General features: G+C 37.2%; 1 protein-coding gene across 3 annotated transcripts in view; it reads left to right on the forward strand.

The window, feature by feature from the left end:
* The window catches only part of dpf3 (double PHD fingers 3), a 32124-nt gene extending 12150 nt beyond the window's left edge, over positions 1-19974 (forward strand). For 2 of the 3 annotated variants that reach the window (XM_020919119.2, XM_055149314.1), the window contains exons 3-12: positions 1407-1514; positions 7984-8114; positions 9877-9972; positions 10498-10570; positions 11379-11420; positions 13480-13617; positions 14495-14623; positions 14902-15014; positions 15822-15903; positions 16375-19974. In XM_020919119.2, the coding sequence (XP_020774778.1) occupies positions 1407-1514; positions 7984-8114; positions 9877-9972; positions 10498-10570; positions 11379-11420; positions 13480-13617; positions 14495-14623; positions 14902-15014; positions 15822-15903; positions 16375-16442 (980 nt within the window). In that variant the 3' untranslated portion in view covers positions 16443-19974. The remainder of the gene's footprint in view (positions 1-1406; positions 1515-7983; positions 8115-9876; positions 9973-10497; positions 10571-11378; positions 11421-13479; positions 13618-14494; positions 14624-14901; positions 15015-15821; positions 15904-16374) is intronic. The other variant, XM_020919120.2, reaches the window with a different exon arrangement.
* Positions 19975-20004: the final 30 nt, after the last annotated feature.

Here is a 20004-nt window from a genome sequence, read left to right on the forward strand (position 1 = left end):
TACATTTCACTTTTAGCCTCAGATGACATTGAAACAGATCCACGTCTAAAAAATGTACAGTCCCAAAATAAAAGCAGAAAACGTGACCTGCCACAAAGTACAGGGTGTGTCCAGAGGCTCTGGGTTTGAGACTGAGCGCAAGTCTATTTGTGTTACTGCTCTGAGACTGGAGAGAGGGAGAAAGAGGGAGAGAGAAATGAGAGAGAGGGGGAGAGAAACTGAGGAGAGAAAGAGGAGAGTAAGAGAATGAGGGGAGCAGGACAGAGAAAGGGAGATAAGAGAGAGAAAACATGAGGGGAGAAGGAGTGAGACTGAAGAGATAGGGAGCAGAGAGAGACAGGAGCAAGAGAGAAGTGACAGGAGAGAACGAGAGAATGAGCAATAGAGCGAGAGAAAGAAAGAGGAAAGACAGACAGAGAGGAGAGATGGAAGAGAGTGAGGAGAGATAGAGGAGAGAGAGTAAGGGGAGAGGTAGAGGAGAAAAAGAAAGAGAGGAGAGGCTGAGGATAGAGAGGAGAGCGAGAAAGAGGACCATTCCCTTCGGCCAAAACAAGCGACCCACATCTGCAATTCAACAGAAGCTGCCAAACACTGCAAAACATCAAAGAGATAACATGTGAGGAGATCTTTATGCTTATTGGACAGGACACATAAACAAGCCTGAATGTGAAATGTCTTGCCCAAGGATACAACAAAAGTATGATTGAACCACCAACCTTTTTGACTTGTTGAAAGTCAAAGTGGTGCCTTGGAAGCTGAAAGATGCTTTTTATGTGTTTTCACCATCTGACAAAATATGAAATGGCCTACTGATATATTATTGTTTTTTTACATTTTAAAAATAAATACAGCAGAATAAAACAGTATACTGTGATACATTGTACAGTATTATTTTAAATTACTGGCTTCTGTTCAGCATATTTTTCTGTGTATTTCATTTTTTTTCACAGGTTCTGGCAGCATATTTTTATTGAAATCTGACATATACAGAGTGGTTTGTCTACAAATAGGGAATTTATTCAGCTCTGTATTAAATTGTGAGAGACCCTGTGATTCCCAGCTATAATGTAATGGCCCCTTAATCAAATCTGTGAGACTGAGGCCAAGATCCAACATACAGCTCTCAGGCAGTAATGTATGGACTAAAGCAGGACTAGACCAGCACTAGACCAGGACTAAACCAGGACTAAACCAAGACTTAACCAGGACTAAAGCAGGAGGACTAAACCAGGACTAAACCAAGACTAAATTAGGACTAAAGCAAGACTAAATGAGATGTAAACCAGGATTAAACCAGGACTAAACTAGGACTATAAATTAGGACTAAACCAGGATTTTCATTGGCTTGCTTAGCATCAGATATTGTAAAATGTTAATATCTCTTTGTTGTTGTGTATTGTGTTCAGGTCAGGCGGCGGGTCAGATGTACACGTACCCCGCTCGCTGCTGGAGGAAGAAGAGAAGACTGCACCCTCCTCTGGACCCTCAGCTCCGACTCTGCGAGCTACGCCTAGGTAACCACCAAACACTAGACCACAGGTGTCAAACATAAGGCCCGGGGGCCAGATCCGGCCCTCCAAGACCTTTAATGTGGCCCTTGGGTGATTTTCTACTAAAATATTTAAAATGTTGAAATAGAATTTTTCTTAAAGTTTCAGGTTGTTCATAATATTATAATATTATAATAAGAAAGAGTTCATCAATTAAAAAATATTTCTGTAATAGATTTGTGTTTCTCTGCACAAATATTTGAACTTATTGTTATTTTTGGGGTTTATATGTCATGGGTTTTCTGATCCGGCCCCTTTGGGATCAAAGTAGGTTGGATACGGCCCCCGGACCAAAATGAGTTTGACACCCCTGCACTAGACCATAGGCTGTATATACAAATGAACACAGCTAACCCGCTAGCCGCCACGTTCAAAATAGGAAGTGAACATTGGTGCGCTTTTGGCTCCACTGACTCAGGATCCAATTGACTTTACATTACAACATTGTCACCCGTCTCTCTATAACTGCAGCACGGAGCCTCGCCATTTTGGTCTTAAAATGTTCATATTAACCGACTCTACATGATCCTGTGGTTTTATTTTGCTGTTTTGGAAGATGGAACTCCAAATTTTCCCCGTAACTGCTTGACAACTTAATTTGACTGCAGCCGAAGTCCACTTCTTTATACCGTCTATGATTTCAATATGTACATGTACTTCAAAAATGTGTGTCCAATGTGTCCCAAAGCATTGACACTAGAACTGAAATATGAACTGACAAACTAATCAGATCTAAACTACACGATTAGCATCTTTTATGTTGTTGCTACACCAGTTATTATTATTTTGAATTTCAATCATTTTACTTCACTCTTTCAGTTGACAATGCTAGGAGCAACGCTTTGATCCAAGCATTTCCAGTGAACGTGAAAAAGTCAGAGCCTCAAAAAAACATTTTTTTTATTGAAGTTATAAAACATTAAGTCCAGTGAGACATTAATATGCTGGAGGACAGGTCAGAATTCTATGGTGGAATTTGCTGCTTAGATTGCAGATATGTTGACCTGGTTTATGGTTTATATCTCTGTAATTACTGGACCTATCCACATGAAACAAAAAGTCTCTCTCCTTCTTTCTCTCTCTCTGTCCCCCTCTCTGTCTCTCTCTCTCTTTCTGTCCCTCTCACTCTCCTCTCTGACTCTCTCTTTCTGCCTCTGTCTCTCTCTTTCCCACTCTCTCTGAACAGTAGTGTGTAGTTTTAAACACATGGCTCTGTTTAGCTTGTTTCCGTCATCTGGTCGCTTGGTGGCTCAAATCGCCCTAAACTCCATCAGAGCTGCCCCTGAACGCGCCTCTGTAATCATCTGTATGAACAGTTTCAATGGGAAAGAGTACATAGTAAAAAACAAATACTTACGACAGAATTAAAATGACTTAAAGCTGCTCTGTGTAATTTTGTTGATGGAGAGTCCACCCTCTGATTATCTCCACGCAAACTTAGACTTAGACTTAGAAAAACTTTATTGATCCACAATGAAAATTACTTGGACAATACAAAATAATACCTTTGCTAACACTGTTCCACCAATGGAAATGAACATCTATCATGTATCTCAATGTGCATGATTATTATGGTCTTAAAAACGTGAAAAACAGAACTTGTTCATTTTAAACAGTTGCAGGGGTCCAAAGTTATTCCTTCCTTAACTAATGCATTCTGACCTAATTATTCACCACCATGAGTTTATAAGTGCTTTTCACAACAACTATGATTCTAACAGCAGACTTCCTGATTCTCAGACAATAAAATGTTTTATAATTAGATATGGATGTAACATTAACTGAAATAGTTGTGATATCGTATCGTCAAAGTTCTCATAATAATATCGTGGACCATCACAATATATTGAAACACAAGTCTCTTTGCTTAAATTAAGAGTTATGGTGCAACAATAGCTCAAAAAGACAAAAGGAACTACATAGACCATGATCCTTTGCTCCATTTCAGTGCAGACTACAAGAAGAAATAACAGTTTTAAACACTTTTAAGTCTTAGTTCTTTGGATTAGGTCTTGTCAAGATATTTTAATAGGAAAAAGTAGCAGAGCCTCCACTTTGAATATCATACCGTGAGATGAAAATATCGTACCAAGAGATTTGGATATTGTTACAGCCCTAATCCTGAGCCTCTCCACCATATCATGAGCTTTCACACAATATCGCAATAAATATCGTACTGTGAGGTTCATACGGTAATGATATTGTATTGTGAGACTTAGATCTTGTTACACTCCCATAATTAGATGCAGACAGCACACAGTAGATTTAATTTGACCTCAAGAGTTGCTTATACAATATATCTGTACTGGGGCAAGACAAAGTTTGTTCAAATACCTGGGTGAAAAATGTGTAAAGGCCCTTTAAGTCTGAATTTAGAGTTGACCTGTTTTAGTTCTAGTCTAGTTCTGCTTTAGTTTGTTTAATTTAATCCTACGCCGCCATCTCAAGACATGCCAAAAATCTAAATGAACCAATGAATAAATACCCCAAATCCAAAATAGGACATTGCCAACTTCCCACTCACTGACAAAGGCATAATCCACATTAAAGTACTATCTAAGTATACACAGAATCAGTGGTGATAGCTGTCTGACAAAGCCATGTTTTTGCACAATTTAAACTAAACTAGTCCAGAATCCAAAAATCATGGTTACGGTAATTTAAATGCAAATGATGTTACCCAATGCAGTCTTATATACTCTTCCACGGTGTATCCATGTGTGTATTTGCTGCTTGGGGTTTTTTCAGTATTTTGTTCTGAGTAGAGGAATGCCTGAGGAACCTGATAAGGCCCAGCTAAAGGCAGCTCTTTGTTTGGGACCAGCCAGAGCCATTGTTTCCACGTCTGACTCTCCCAGATGTAATACAATATCCCAGGACTGCACTGGGAATGAGAAAAAGTCCCCAACAACACACCAGATATGAACTGGGAAAAAAAGGAATACTACCGTACATGGAAATTCATGTTAAAGGGCCCATATTGTGCTGTTTTCCGATTTATGTTATGATGTTGTTTTCCTCATCACAAACAGACCTGGAGTTGTGTTTTGTTTCATTCACACATGTTTAACGCACAAAGCCTGCATATTTAGGTGTAGTTCTTCTCTCTCTTAAAGCTGCTTGTGTAACTTTTCTGGTGGAGAGTCCGTTCCTTCCTTGTCTCCATGGAGATGTTGTGCTTTGTCCACAATATTCCATCAAACGTGACTCCACCAAGCCAAGTTACACGTGAGGTCTGTGGGGGGGCAACCCTGCTCATGCTTTTTTTTTTTTTTAGCAATAAAATAATAAATAAAGCAATACATGCAAGACTGATAAGTGTGGAGCATTTCTGGTGAAGCAATAACATTTGCACAGAAAAAAATCAGATGACAGACCCTCCACCAGAAAAGTTACATAATGCACCTTTAAGTATCAAAATCGAGTTATACATTTTGTTACCGTGACAACAGTACTTTGAATGGTCTTGGGTGTAGGGCAGTGTTTTGTGCAGTGGTCTGTGCAGCTCAGATCAGTATCACAGACACAGGAATGCGTCGCTCCCTCTGCGTTTAAATACACCACTGCTGTTTATTTAATGTTTCCTGAGTCACAAAGAACTCACAGCTTTAGTTCAGCTCTGGCCAGTTTAAAGATAAATTATTTTGAGATTTTAAACGTTTTATAAAGTAATTTTCCCAACAAAAAAAAAACTACTTTGGGTTAGGCTTGTCAAGAGAATTACTATATCGACTTATCGTTCAATGTATGAAACCTGAAACAATATATTTTTGGCATCAGTATTTATTGTGTGCACATTTTCTTTGTATTTCTTTGAAATTTGTGGTTATCTTTTGGCTATATTAAAAGATTTGAGCTGTAAAAGTTTGAGTTAATAACTTCTATTACTCATACAGATGCAAAGTAACTGCTAAAGTATTTCATTCTGCTGTTTATTTATTGCTGCTCATGCTTTTTTTTTTTGAAACAATATTGTAGATTTAGAATAGTTTTGTGTCTTAAACCTGCGTCTGGATTATTGTGTCAGTGGCATAAATTCTTTTCAGTATTATTGCTTATATTTACTTAACAATATATCGTACTTCAAAATTTGTTATCGTGACAGGCCTACTTCAGGTTGTCTTCTGTTTCACGTGTGTATTTTTAAAGTTGCACTGTGTAACTTTAATGTCCCCAAGGAGAAGTAAGCCATTAAAGAAGACCTAATATATAATTATAATCTATGACACCCCCGTGGATCATTATGTTATAATTTGGACATTTTAAATTGCAATATTAATCTAAAACGACTTAATAAAAGATTATCCTGCAAACATTATCCCACCATTCTGTTGGCTCCTCCTATGAATAGCTGCACTAGGGATGGAACAATAAACAATAATAGCATTTTTCATGATAAAAAGGGTACACATTAATCATTCATGGGACATTTGATATAATTGTGACAACCTCCAACAAAGTTAATCACCATTTTATCACCAGAATGTGTAGAAAAAAGCCACTTATCTATGATGAAGTACAAAACTATAAAAGTTTGAATCTGGAACCTATTTATAACATTACAGTTATAATTATTCATATTCATAACATGTTTAAACTGTCAGTAACTTTAATAATTATCATGATATAATCGTTAATTGCAGTTATTTTGACCATGATAATGACACCATATTTCAATATTGTCCCATGCCTAAACTGCACATCACAGTACCTAGCAGCTGTTTTTTTTTTCATTCGTACCAAAATGATTAACACAGTTCTCCTGAGTCCTATGCGTATCACAGATTAAGAAAATTAAATTGGAGAATGAAAGGAGTAGGGGGGGGGAAATTATGGTAGTGTTAAAATATAAAAATAAATCAGAATAGTTTATTTAAAAGTACTCACTCGATGCAGTTATGGTTAGAAACATGAACAGAGCAGTGACCTGAACATGGAACAGTGTGTTTCTCATTTGGTGTCGTGAATGAAATGTTTTTGCTTTGTTCTGGAAAAACAGTTAGCTTCGTGTCTAAGTCCTGAGAAAATCTACAGTCGGAAAACAAAGAGAAAGTACAAGCTTGGGAGCAAGGAACAGGGCACGATGAGGAGACCGTAACTTTATATGGACAGAAAATTGAATAATTGTTGCTGCTGAATAAACATAAGCTGGATTTACTCCCTGTATTGGTGGTTTTCAGAATCTAGATGATGATGTAGAATGTCATACTCCCAGATGAGGGCTGGAGACTTTTCCCTTTTGAGGATGCTGCTTGAACGTTCTGCTGCCATGTGGTGGATAAATGAGAAAAAAAGGCAAATGTCCCAGAAAATATGTATTTTGGACTTGAAAATGTCACCTTTGGCTTTGCTGGATTATTGGATGTCAAAACAATGCCATCATCAACACAGTAAAAAGAGCAGTTGGGTTTAAAAAATAATAATAATAAATGTAGGAAATGGTACTTTGTACAAATCTGAAAACCAGAACTAAATTTTAAACAGCGTGCATCATTATTCACTGTGATGAGTTTTAAGCGCTTTCAAGCTACTTTTTTCAAGCAGAGTTTTGCCATCACTGTAATGCTAACAACTAAATTACCATGCTAATGACACACTTCCTAATTATCAGAGATGCTTCATAATTAGATGCAGACAGTGCACAATCAACTTATTTTGACTCCAAGAGCAATATAGCTGTATTGAGACAAGTCACATTTTGCTCAGATAAATGTGGAAAAAATGGGTACAAACCTTTTAATGATTTTTTTGGCGTCATATATAAACAAGTATTATCTTATTTCAAATGAATTGTCTCTGAGTAAAAGATTGTCATTTTTTCAGTTTATGTACTTGATGAAAACCCTTCGCCCACATAAGCACCAAAATAGACAATAATAATGAGGAGAGACAGCCCTGCATTTTCCCATCTGACTCTGAACATAGCACCGTGCCAACATGACTTAAACCTACGCACAGAGTGAATAATGCTGTTAAGAGTGCTTCGATAACACTAAAGTTCCATAGTATGGCATTCCTGGCAAAGCAAGCAACTAATCCATGGAGACAAGCAGAAAAAAAATAAAATATGAAAAATTAAGGTAAGTGGACAGAAATCTCGCCTCACAGCAAGAGGGTTCCCGGTTCAACTCCCAAATCACTCTGGCATTTCTGTTTGTGGTCGAACATGTGGTCTTATGTGCTGTTACTCACTTGACAAACTTCTCCCTCCTCTACCCCTCTCTGCTCTATCTCTGTCCTCTTTTCCCTCATCTACACTCCTGTTGTTGTGACCCTGCTCTCTCCTCTTCCCCTACTCCTCCCTCCTCTCCTCTTGCCTGTCTCTCTCTCCCCTGTCTCCCCTCACCTCCACTTTTCCTCTCTCCTCTTCTATGTCTCTCCACTCTCTCCCCTTTCTCCCCTCTCTCTGCCTTTGTCTGTTGTCTCTGATCAGAGGCAGAGTTGGCCCCTAAACGTGAGGGCCCTCCAGGTGAAGCCACAGCTCTCGAGGCTCTGCTCAGAGGAGACAGTCTGCTGGAGAAGAAGAGTCTGAGCAAAGACGAAGAGACACTTCTGGAGATACAGGTACAGACAGAGTATTCACCGGGGACATATCTTTTTGTTTTTATCTTAATCCACAATTGTTTCTTTTTCTTAATTTTTACTACTTTCTAGATTTAGATTCATACAGAAAACATCAAATATAAGACACAAGATATTTTGAATCCATCAGAGTATCTATTCTTTATTATGTCAACAGCGCTGTAAATCTTTGGCCTTCTCTCAGTGAGCTTCACGATTAGGGCCGCATCTCAGTTCTCTTTCTTCGCTTCCATCTCCTTGATTCCGCTCCTCGATCCTCCATTTTTCAGCTGTCAGTCAAATGTGTCGTGTTAAGTGGTGTCCCAAAGAAAACCATGGCAGGAAGGATTAAACACGATGAACGCTTCAGGAGGCAGACATCAGAAGAAAAGAATCAAACTTTATTGGTCTCAGTGAGGCGTTTAGATCCTCTTTCCTCCCCTCCCTCTGTGGGTGGGACTTCCTCACCCATTTCCTGCATCGAGGAGAGGAATCAAAGAGAAGGAAGTGAGGAAAGAGAAATGAGATGTGAAATCTTGAAAAGTCAGGATTCACTAATGAAATGTGAAAAGCAGTGATCAAAGCAAAGGGACACTGTTTTGAAGAATCTGATACATATAAAACAACATTGTGAGTTATACGACATTTAACAGTTAATGCTGAAATTAACAGCATTGTCCATCCCTAATTTTGTCCATCTGACTTGACGGTTGGCCCATACATAGGCTTTTTATGTTTTTATGTCATGAAACTTTTAATGTTGATATTTAAGTCTAGACACACAATTATTAGACAAGTGGGTATTTTGAACATATCTTATTAGATTTAAGCAACAACATCCTGTATCAAGGTGTGCAGAATTATTAAGCAGCTTCTTTTCCTCAGGCAAAATGTGCCAAAAAACTGACAGACTCACTAACTGACTCTGAGTCTTTCAGAGGGATGCAGCACTCTTGAAATTGCAAAGATATTGGGGTGTGATCAGAACAGAACCATTGAACATCTTGTTGCAAATAGTCAACAGTGTCGCAAGAAACATGAGAAAAAAAGACGCACATTAACTGCAAGAGATTTGATAAGAATCAAACATGAAGCTACCAGGGACCCATTATCCTCCAGCGCTGTCATATTTCAGAACTGCAACCTACCTGGAGAGCAGGTGTTCAGTGCTCAGAGACATGGCCGAGGTGAGAAAGGCTGAAACCAGACCACCACTGAACAAGAAGCATAAGTTGAAACGTCAAGGCTGGAAACATCTGAAGACAAATGCTTAACAGGCTAAATAGCATTAGCCAATAGTTCTTCAATTAGTCACTCTTTCAAGAAATGTTAATGAAGTAGTCTGAACTCGACACAATTTTTTAAATAAAGTTTCTTAATTGAAATCATTTCCTTTTTTTGTTTGACTATATTGGCCACTGGCTTTTTTTTTATGTCATAATTGTGTATTTGTAAATTTTGAGTTGTTTGCTATTCTGACAGATGAAAATAAATAAATGAGAATGGAAAATGTTTATTTTTCATTTAGTTGCGTAATAATTCTGCACAATAATAGCTGCCCAATAATTGAACACACATTGATTTTCTCCAAAGAATGCCAAAACTTCACTTTTACTTTTACTATTCAGATTTTAGGTTTATTGATATTTTGGATTGACCAAGGCACTGTAGTTCAGTTCAGTTATAAAATGAATCCTCATAAATACAACTTGTCTAATAATTGTTAATTCTGTCTAATTAACTCTGTCATGTTCTTTGTGTTCAGAGAGTTTTAGAAGCTGAAGAAAATGGCGACGCTTTCCAGGACGATGAGGACTTTGAGCTGGACACTCCGAAGAGGAAGAACCGGAACAGAGGAAAAGTGAGTGTAAAAATACCTTAAAAACATATATTTTACTGTGAGCGAGGATGCCTCTCCACAGATCTGACCTATATAAAATTGATTATCGTGAGCTTTAAGTCATGGTAGAATGTTGTTACCTCCTCAAAACCATACCTGGAGTGAGGTTTTGTTCCATTCACATGTTTAAGGAACCATTTATTATTCTGTCTACATCTCTGTTTCACCATAGTTAGTTTTCAAGTTAACTGTTACTTTTTACCTTTTGTTCACTAGAGATTTCCAATTCCTAGTGAAGGTGTATGGAGTTTAAAAACACAGTGGAGCACTCCCTGTATTACCACAGTGTTTTCAGTTTGAGAGGAGAAGTAAGCCTAAATACGCAGGTGTTGTGTGCTTGAAATAAAACACTGCTCCAGGTGTGTATTTGATGAGGAAACAACATTATAACATATGAGAAAATAGTGTCATATAGGACCTTTAAATTTCTCTTTGTTTATACTTCAAATGTATTCATTATTTTGGTTGTGTATTTGTGTCACTCAGAACAGAGGATCGAGTCGGAGGAGGGCAGAGGCTGTGAACAACGATGACCAGGACAAACCTTACGTCTGTGACAGTAAGAGAGCGCAGTACCCCTGTTTCCCCTCTAGGTGGTGTTCAATGTTACCCCTACTACACTGCAAAAAAGTGATATCTCTATTATAGTAAAATTACTTGGATTCAGAATATTATGAAGTTGTTTTGACTAGTTCAGATTGACTTACTAGAAGAAAGTGAATTCAGTACTTTCACAATAAAGATGTGAATAATTTCTTAATATGAATAATGAAGCTAACTGAAAGAGCTGCTCTGTCTGAAGCCATGTTACTCAAGTTAGACTTTAATCTGAGTTTTGTTTGAACACAATCTGACCAGAAAGAATTGACTTAACTGGAACTACAACAAGTGAGCTGATTTGTACAGTTAAACAAGTCTCTCTAAATAATATCTAAATAATATTATAGTCATCATTTTTCATTTCACTTTATGTCACTTTTGCAAGAAATGTGAATTCATCTGAACTAGACACAATTTCACAAAGTGTCTGAATTGAAATAATTTAGTTTCACTTTTTTGCGGTGTGGACTGTGAAAACCATTGTGGTGTTACCTTATTTGTGCCAAAGATTCTTAACCTAAAAACATCCCTTTTTACCAAATCCTGAGAATATTTATTAGGAGTTTATTTACAAAAACTAGACATCCTCTTCTCCTGTCTCTCTATCTCTCTTAGCGTTTTTACAGCATGGTGTTAGGGACAGTAGCATGCATTTTATAGTTTGAACCAAGCTGATAAATGTACCTCATCTTTTTTATGTTGTGTCTTGTTCTGTATTTTTCTTTTTTGTCGTTTTTATTTTTGCTTTTGTGTCTTCTCTGTTCCAGATAGATACAAACAAAAGCATAACTCAAAAAGGGCTGAAGAAGGTATCTGAATCTGTCCGCCACCTTGTTTTTCCAGGTTGCTCCGTTGAATGAACTTACCCTTTGACGTTTACCTGGTGTGAGAATGGCTAATCTTCTATTGACATGTGCTTCAATTGCTAGCAGACAAATCCCTTATAGTCAATCCAGTACTGCAAAATGTAATGTCTACATGAGCTAAAGTTGCACTATGTAACTTTTCTGTCATCTGTTTGTCTCCATGGAGATGTTAGCGCTTTGCCTTAAACTTATGATCCGATACGGTCATCATTATATCTATGAAGTTTTTAAAGGCGCACTAGGCAACTTTTCTAATAGAGTTTAAGCCATCAGCTTGTCTCCATGGAGATGTTATTGCTTTTCCTGGAATATTCCACAGTATGGCATTAAGCATATTTCCATGGAGCCAAGAAACCATGTTAAAGGTCGGATCTGTGGAGAATAACCCCACTCACAGTGAGAATGCCAGATTTATTTAGCACTAAAACATCCATAATTAAATAAATGCAAGACAGATAGATCTGTTTAATGTCATGGTATGAAACATTCCAGGAAAAGCAATCACATCTCCATGGAGACAAGCATGTGAAGCCCCCGGCCAGGTTACAAGTTAGATTTGTGGAGTAAACAATAAAAATTTATAATAGAAAAAAAACCAAAAAAAAAAACTGGCGTATCCCAGGCAAAGCAATAACATCTCCATGGAGACAAGCAGGTGGTGGCTCTTAAAAGTTATATAGTGAACCTTTAAGTAGTTTTAACTCATGTAGGGATCATTTTTTGCAGTAAAGCATTGCATGTCACTAACGCTCAACTGCTAAAGCTAACGCCACTCAGAGCCGCTCTTAGCATGTGTCTCTCCAGCTCTCGTAGCCATTGTAGAAGTTCACTAAAGGAGGAAATACGAGAACAATCATCTTGGTTTTGTTTATAGATTCATGCGGGGATGAGGACAGACTTTATAATGGCTACAATTCAAGCACTTCTGCCCAAAACAAACCAAAGATATGCTTAAAGAGAGGGTATTATTCAAAATGGACTCCTGGGAGCTTTCTGTCATATTATAATGTCAAAAACATGACTGGATAGGTTTTATATGTCATTCATGCATGCTTCAGTAATGTACTGATCCCTCCTGGGGCCTATTGGAACCCTCCTCATGGTTAGCTGTGTGATTCTGTCCAGTGCTGAGCTCACAAGCCTACATCATCCATGGCCGCACTCGGCAATATTCCAAATAAAACTTTTTACACATGCTAATACATTGTTTCCGGTTACTATAGCATTTTCAAAACAATAATATCTAACATGGTGATTTAAATATGTTATGAGTTAGCAGATAATAACCCACAGAAGTGTAATACCCCCTCTTTAAGGACAGCACAGCAGTAGTTTAATTCATCAGTTTTATTTGGTTGCTTATTTTGGTTGTTTCAGCTATAAAACACTTGAATATAATTTCACCACTTTCTTTGCCGTAATAAAAAGTCTGTATGCTGTTTGCTTGTCTCAGTATTGTAAAAAGTAATCTTTATTGAGCACACTTAATTACAAACAATAAACTAAACTAAATTAAACTGATGAATCCAATTGAATCTCAATGGAAAAATGCTTTTTGTAAATCTATGCAAACTAAACTATTTTAATTTAAACAAGGATCAAATACAACACTTACATCCTTAAAATACAATAATAAATTAGTAATAAATAGAACAATAAAAAATCCACAAATCAAGCACTGCCTTGGTGGTGAGACAGTCTTGTAGCCACAGCTGCCCTGGGGCAGACTGACTGAGACATAACTGCCATTCTGTGCCAATGAAGAGCAACTCTGACTTGTTAAATTAAAGATTGAATTGATTTCTCGTGATTATAATTCCTGTTTTATGTCTCATGTTTTATGTTCACTATACTACTAATTATACATTTTTAATGTAATGTTATTGTTGATTGGAAAGGTAACATGCCCTGTACATTATATCAGGTAGTACAGAAATGGTGGTTAATTTGAACTGAAATGACATTTTCATGTTTTTCTCTGTGTGTTTTGTCTAATGTTTAGTTTGTGGGAAGCGCTATAAGAACCGCCCTGGTCTGAGTTACCACTACACCCACACTCACCTGGCCGAGGAGGAGGGAGAAGAGGAGAAGGAGCCTGAGATTGCACCCTCTCCTCCCCCGCCCCCCGACACACACAAACGTGAGTACTGCTCAAAAGATACAGCTTTTCCTATTACTTCAGATGGCATCACAACATTTTATAGGCTAATAATATATATAACCTAGATGGAGGCATCTATGTGAAAGGTCCTATATTATGCAAAATGGTCTCTTAAGTCTCTTTAAACCATGTTATAATGTTGCTACTTCCTCAGAAACATACCTGGAGTTGTGTTTTGTTTCATTCACATGTGTTTGAGTCACCCTTTATTACTAGTCTGTCAGCATCTCCATAGCTCCAAATGCTCTGTTCCATCTTGTGATGTCATGAAGTGGTAGTTTTCAAGTTCAAGTACATTTTACCTTAGTCCAATAGAGATGGGAAATTCCAGTTCTGAAATTATCCAAATGATTGTAGTGAAGGTGTATGGAGTTCCTGTATTATCACATTACATCACAAGGGGTAAGAGTGTTTTCTGATTGAGAGAAGAACTCAGCCTGCCTAAATATGCAGGTTTTGTGTGTTAAACATCCAGATTCACCCCAGATATGTTTTTGATGAGCAAACATTCTGATATAGATCAGAAAATACTGAGTATGGACCCTTTAACTTGGAGATTTTTGTTGTAATACTGTGAGGTCTTAGGTTCAGCATTTGTGAATTAACTTTTTGGATGTTTCATGGCAAAGTACAATGTAATCAATAAGGAAAATTGGTTCTTGCCTTTGGGATTATGACAACAGTCTAGGATCTTCTCTGTCAGTGGTGGTAAAGTAAATACCCCACATGCCTTTGAATCATAAGGTTGCTGGTCCAAGTCCTTTTTTCTTCTTGCACTTTCAAGCTGTCACTGCATCTAGTGTTTATTCAAAAGGAAATGTTAGTTTACAGTATTGACCATATGTTTTCCCCACAGCTCAGAAAGGTCCAGATGGCTCCATCATCCCAAACGACTACTGCGACTTCTGTTTGGGTGACCAGGACTCCAACAGGAAAACCGGACAGGCCGAGGAGCTGGTGTCCTGCTCCGACTGTGGACGCTCCGGTCAGTATCACAGACACAGAACCCTAACTCCTGACCCCTAAACCTATCACCTAACCCTATCACATGACCAGAACCCTAACCATAGACTCTATATATACATTTTATATTGTATTCTGTAATTTTATTGGACTCGGAAAAACAGTCAAGACACCAGGCTGCATTCCAGTTTTTAGCCCAACCTAAAAATAAGAGAGGCCCATTGGAATCTATGTGACTGTTGTGTAATTATGCTCCACTAACCCTTGTGCTGCTGTGTTCTGTGTGACTGCCCCCTACAGGCCACCCCTCATGTCTGCAGTTCACAGAGAACATGATGCAGGCTGTGAGAACGTACCAGTGGCAATGCATCGAGTGCAAGTCCTGCTCCCTGTGCGGCACTTCCGAGAATGACGTCAGTGTCCATCTATCTGTTTCTATCTATCTTTTCTTATATATGTCTTCTCTGTCTTTGAATTTGAAAAAAAACACAGTCACAATCTTGCAAACACAGAAGCTGTGAGAGCTTTAGGGGATGTTATTGTTTGTAAAAAGTCCAGAATAGGTGCTCCTCAAGGACAAGGCTCAAAAGCTAACAGTGAAGGTGACTGTGTTTAAAGACTTAATTGTAATTGAGTATAAATGTGGTCCAAAAAGGTCCAAGGGATTCTGTTGGAAATATTATAACAGTTATTTATTGGTTACATGGGATGGGCCAATTGCATATAATGCTTAATGCTATTAGGATTTAAGTAAATATGGAAGTGGTCAGTGATTTTGATTGTTCAATTAGTGTGCACTAGACTTTTTGCCAATTAAAATAAGAAAAGTGTTTAATTAAGTGCAGCAATTTTTTCTTCTAACACTGGTGGTTAAAATCAAATCAAGATAAACAGTACCTAATTCAGCTACTTCACTTATTATCTTAATTAAAAGGGCACTGTGTAACCTTTCTGGTAGAGGCTCTGTCACGCAAGTTTTTAAGTCAATAAACACACATTATTGCAAGATGGATATGTTTAATACCATACCGGGGCATTCCAGACAAAGCAACATCTCCATGGAGACAAGCAGATGGCCGACTCTTTACCAAAAAAGTTACACAGTGAATCTTTGAGTTTGTCAACTGAAATAAACTCAAATATAGTTTTATTTACATCACCACAACTTATCTTAAATTTTTTGCTGTTTATTTAGAAGTGTTTGTTTTTTTTCCCATTAGGACCAGTTGCTGTTCTGTGACGACTGTGACAGAGGATACCACATGTACTGCCTCAAGCCACCAATGACACAACCCCCTGAAGGTACAAATGCATTTTCAACTTTATTTTGACAATCACCCATGCCACAGCTTTAAACACTCCTCCTTTCCACTTTGTGATTGTTTGTCATTGAGTGATGTTGCCAATCTACCTCCATTTTTACTACCACCATTACACGCCCACTGCTCTGTACTTTTTTCATTCTACAACTGAATTTTCTTAATTTGTGATCCATGTAGTTCTCAGCACTGTTGCGTTATCATTTTGGTACAATTGTGATGAAGTTTACGGCAACATCAGCTCCCACTGAGCACCGTAATTTTCAAACCTGAAAGTTATCGGAATTGTTTCTTTCTTTAAGTTGTGAATATCACGATTTGAAATGTTCATTAAATGGATCATTATGTATAACATAATGATCCAAGGGTGGCATAGATTATAGTTGTATAGCAGACACAAGCACAATACTGTATGTCTTCTTTAGAATGTGATGGATTTTTCTTTGTTTTTCAGGGAGCTGGAGCTGTCACTTGTGTCTGGACCTATTAAAAGACAAGGCCTCCGCGTTTGGAGAAGCATAACATCTCTGTAACATCTGAAAACATTTGAAAAGATTTGAAAACATTTGTACATTTCTACTGTAACGTGTTTGTAACAGTTCAACATGGCATTATCAACAACAACATTCACCCACCCCACATGTGCAGTGCAACAAAGCTAATATCTACATCAGTTAAAATGGCTTTAGTTTCGATTATTGATCTCACATTGACAATTCAATATATACATACTAAAACTCAAATTTAAATACCAAAAACACTAACTAACCCAAATGTTTGTAGAGTCTAAACTACAGGGTTAGCAGCTTTTACACAGAATAAGACATCATGGAGACACAGGGAGGGCATCTGACACACAGGGACACGTGTGGCCTTTTGAATTGAGATTTTGAGTTCATTGCCGTAAATGTTGCAAAATTTAAAAAATGTCAGTAAACAAAAGGAAATCTGTTCAAAACTGTGACGAATATTCTGAATTCAAGCCATTTGAACTCCTGTAGATCACTCTATACACAATGTTTTAACAGGCTCAGGGTCGATCTTCTACCTCTCTAAGGCCAAACACAAACACACAAACACACACATGCTACATCTGCTAGCCTGTCCAGCCAACCCCATTCACTTTCTAGCAACAATAATGATCGTTATCAATCTTTTAAAATGTGTTTCTCTCAAATGTCCAAATTGTATTATCATGAACAATATATTGATAATTACCTACTTTACATGGAAGCCATTACATTGACATCCAACTTAAAGGTGCATTGTGTAACTTTTCTGGATCTGTCAAATGCTTTTCTTCATGGAGATTTTATTGCTTTGTCTGGAATGTTTCACAACGTGGCAATAAACTTTCTTATCATTATGGAAACCAAGCCAGGTCAAGTTACTGGCCAGATCTGTGGAGAGGCATAGTCAGAATGTCTGTGTTTCAAGGTATTTTTGAGCTATAGAGCCACCTGTAATTGGAAAAATGCCGGTAATCTGTTTAATACCATACTGTGGAACATTTGAAGTAGAGCATTGATATTTCCATAGAAACAAGAGGGTGACAGACCCCCAACAAAGAAGTTACATAGTGTATCTTTAAAATCAAATTTTATTGTTTATTCCAATCCTTATCCATTTTTATCAGGACATATGTTACACCCTTTCTTTTCTCTGATTGGTCACTCCACCTGTCAATCATACACTATTTTTTTTTTTTATTGAGTTGAAACAAAGAGACTAAATTATAGATAAATATTGAGTTTGACTCATGTTTGACTGGTCAGGCTAAAAATTGTTTTGTTTTTTTCACAAGTTTTTTTTTTTTCTTTCTACCTCGCCTCTCAGCAGACGGCCACAAGCCAAAGCGAGATCTGAACACAAAAATACCTTGTTTTTCCACTTACTTAAAGGTCTTGTGCTTCTGTGTTTTGAAAGTCCATACATCTTCACTGAATAAAATTGGATTTAGTCCTGGTTCAGTCTTGGCCTACAGTAGTTTCACTTCAGGGACTGAGGCAGTATTGATACTTTGCAGCTCATGTCATCAAGATTCCCTGGGGGTGTGATGCTAACTGAAGGCTCTGCTCTGTCTGTTACTCAAGACAGACTTTAATTTGAGCTTTGTTTTAACACAATCTGACCAAAAAGAACTGATTTAATAGAAACTGCAACTGATTTGTACTGTTATTTTTTTCTCACATAGCATTACAGTTACAAGCTATCCAACAGTAGCCAGCAGTTTTTCAGTTAGTCACTCATCTTTTTTGTTGAAACAGGATCAAAGACGGCCATGGCAGGCTCTTGAAAATGTGTTTTTTAAATCTATTTTGTATATTTCTTCAGTTTACAGACTATCTAAAAACTTTTTCTAATGTGTCCATTGTGTCATCAGTGTAACAGCTGAACATTCTGCATGTAGACGCCGCAGTGTCACTGGAAAGTATCAATATTAGGGGTAAATAACCAATATGACTGAAGTTACAAAAATAGTTCAAAAATCTTGGATAAAGCATAGTACAGGACCTTTAAGCATTTTTGTTCGTGTTTTGGAGACTGTTCCTGATTCATCGTTGTTTAAACCGCTCCGCTGTGTTTGGACATTCCTTCTTTCAGATCTGGAAAATCTCACCGTTACCGTAGCGACACCATCATTCATGTGTGTTGTCAAACTTTGGGACTGTTATCATCTTTTGCTAAAACACAAGATGCTTAAGTTACTTCCCTGCATGGTCATTTTTGCATCACGAATTTTGTATCTTTTTAAAATGTGTAACTGTGTAAAGTTTAATGTAAAATATGGGGTTCAGTTTAAGTACACTGTAAAAAAGGAATAGCTTCAATTGGTTTAGTTAAAATTACTTGAAATTCCAAATGAACAGACAATTTTAGATGTATTTAATTATTATTATGCTTAAGGGTATGAAAATTGCTAAACAAATAAAAAACTCTGAAAAGCTACAATATGTAACATTTTAGCCCCAAAAAAATAACAGCATGTCTTTTGGTTATGTTTAGTGCTCTGAAAAACTTGTCACCTTACTATGATTGGGCTTGTATCTCCACAAAAATTGTCTCCATGGAAATGTTGTTCTTTTGGCTATACTGTTCCACGGTATGGCATAAAACATATGTATGTCTGTGGAGAATGTTCCAAATTGCAATTTAATGAAAACGTTACTCAAGTATTAAAAAAATGACTTGCTATAACTATTGATTTTAAAACTAGTTGCCTTGTAGCTACATATTTTTAGGTTTACATAGGTTTTCAGACATTATTTTGTGTTGAAAATGTCATCCTATTGTACACATTTAGGATTATATGGAGATGTATTGGACTAGTACATCTCCATGGGATAAAGAAGGATTCAGACCGCTTAAACAGTTACATGGTGCCCATTTTTGAGTTTGAAATATCATTATCACAATTAAAATTACTACCTATTAATAAATACATTTCATTTAAACAAGATTATTAAAACTAACGTAGATTAGAGCAAGTCACCTCAACTGTTTCATAATCCCTTTTTACAGTGTATGCAACCAGTGTTTAGCATTTGGTAAAAGAAAAAAAAGTTCCAGTATTTTATGAGTGTAATGTTTTGTTGTCATGGAAACGGGAGGATTCCATCTTGTTTTGTGCGTTTGATATTTTTTCCACAGACAATCATTGGTTTTAGAGTAGATTCCAGTGTTACTGAAGCAGAGGATGGTGTCTGTCTTCCCTTTTACACATGTTCAAATCCTCGTCACAGTTAGATCAATGTGGATGTCGTCTTTGGTTCTTGTGTTGTTAAGTTTTGTGTTAAAATAAACAACGTTTTTTATTTCCCATCAATGCTATTTTTTTTACTGTAACTGTAAAATATTTTAAAGGTGCATTGCGTAACTTTTCTGTTTTTTGTCTGTGTATGTTGTCTGTTATCTGAGACAAGCAGATGACGCATCTAGGTCAACTTACAAGTCAGCTCTGTGGAGAGGCAAACTGACTCACAGTAGGAATACATGTTTTTCAAGTTGTTTGAGTAATAAAAAAACACATGGAATTGAATCAATGCAGGAGGCATACCCGTTCATCACCACAAAAGTTACATAG

Source organism: Boleophthalmus pectinirostris, unplaced genomic scaffold (assembly GCF_026225935.1).
Source record: "Boleophthalmus pectinirostris isolate CB_2022bp ecotype Guang Dong unplaced genomic scaffold, ASM2622593v1 HiC_scaffold_13, whole genome shotgun sequence".
Classification (NCBI taxonomy): domain Eukaryota; kingdom Metazoa; phylum Chordata; class Actinopteri; order Gobiiformes; family Gobiidae; genus Boleophthalmus; species Boleophthalmus pectinirostris.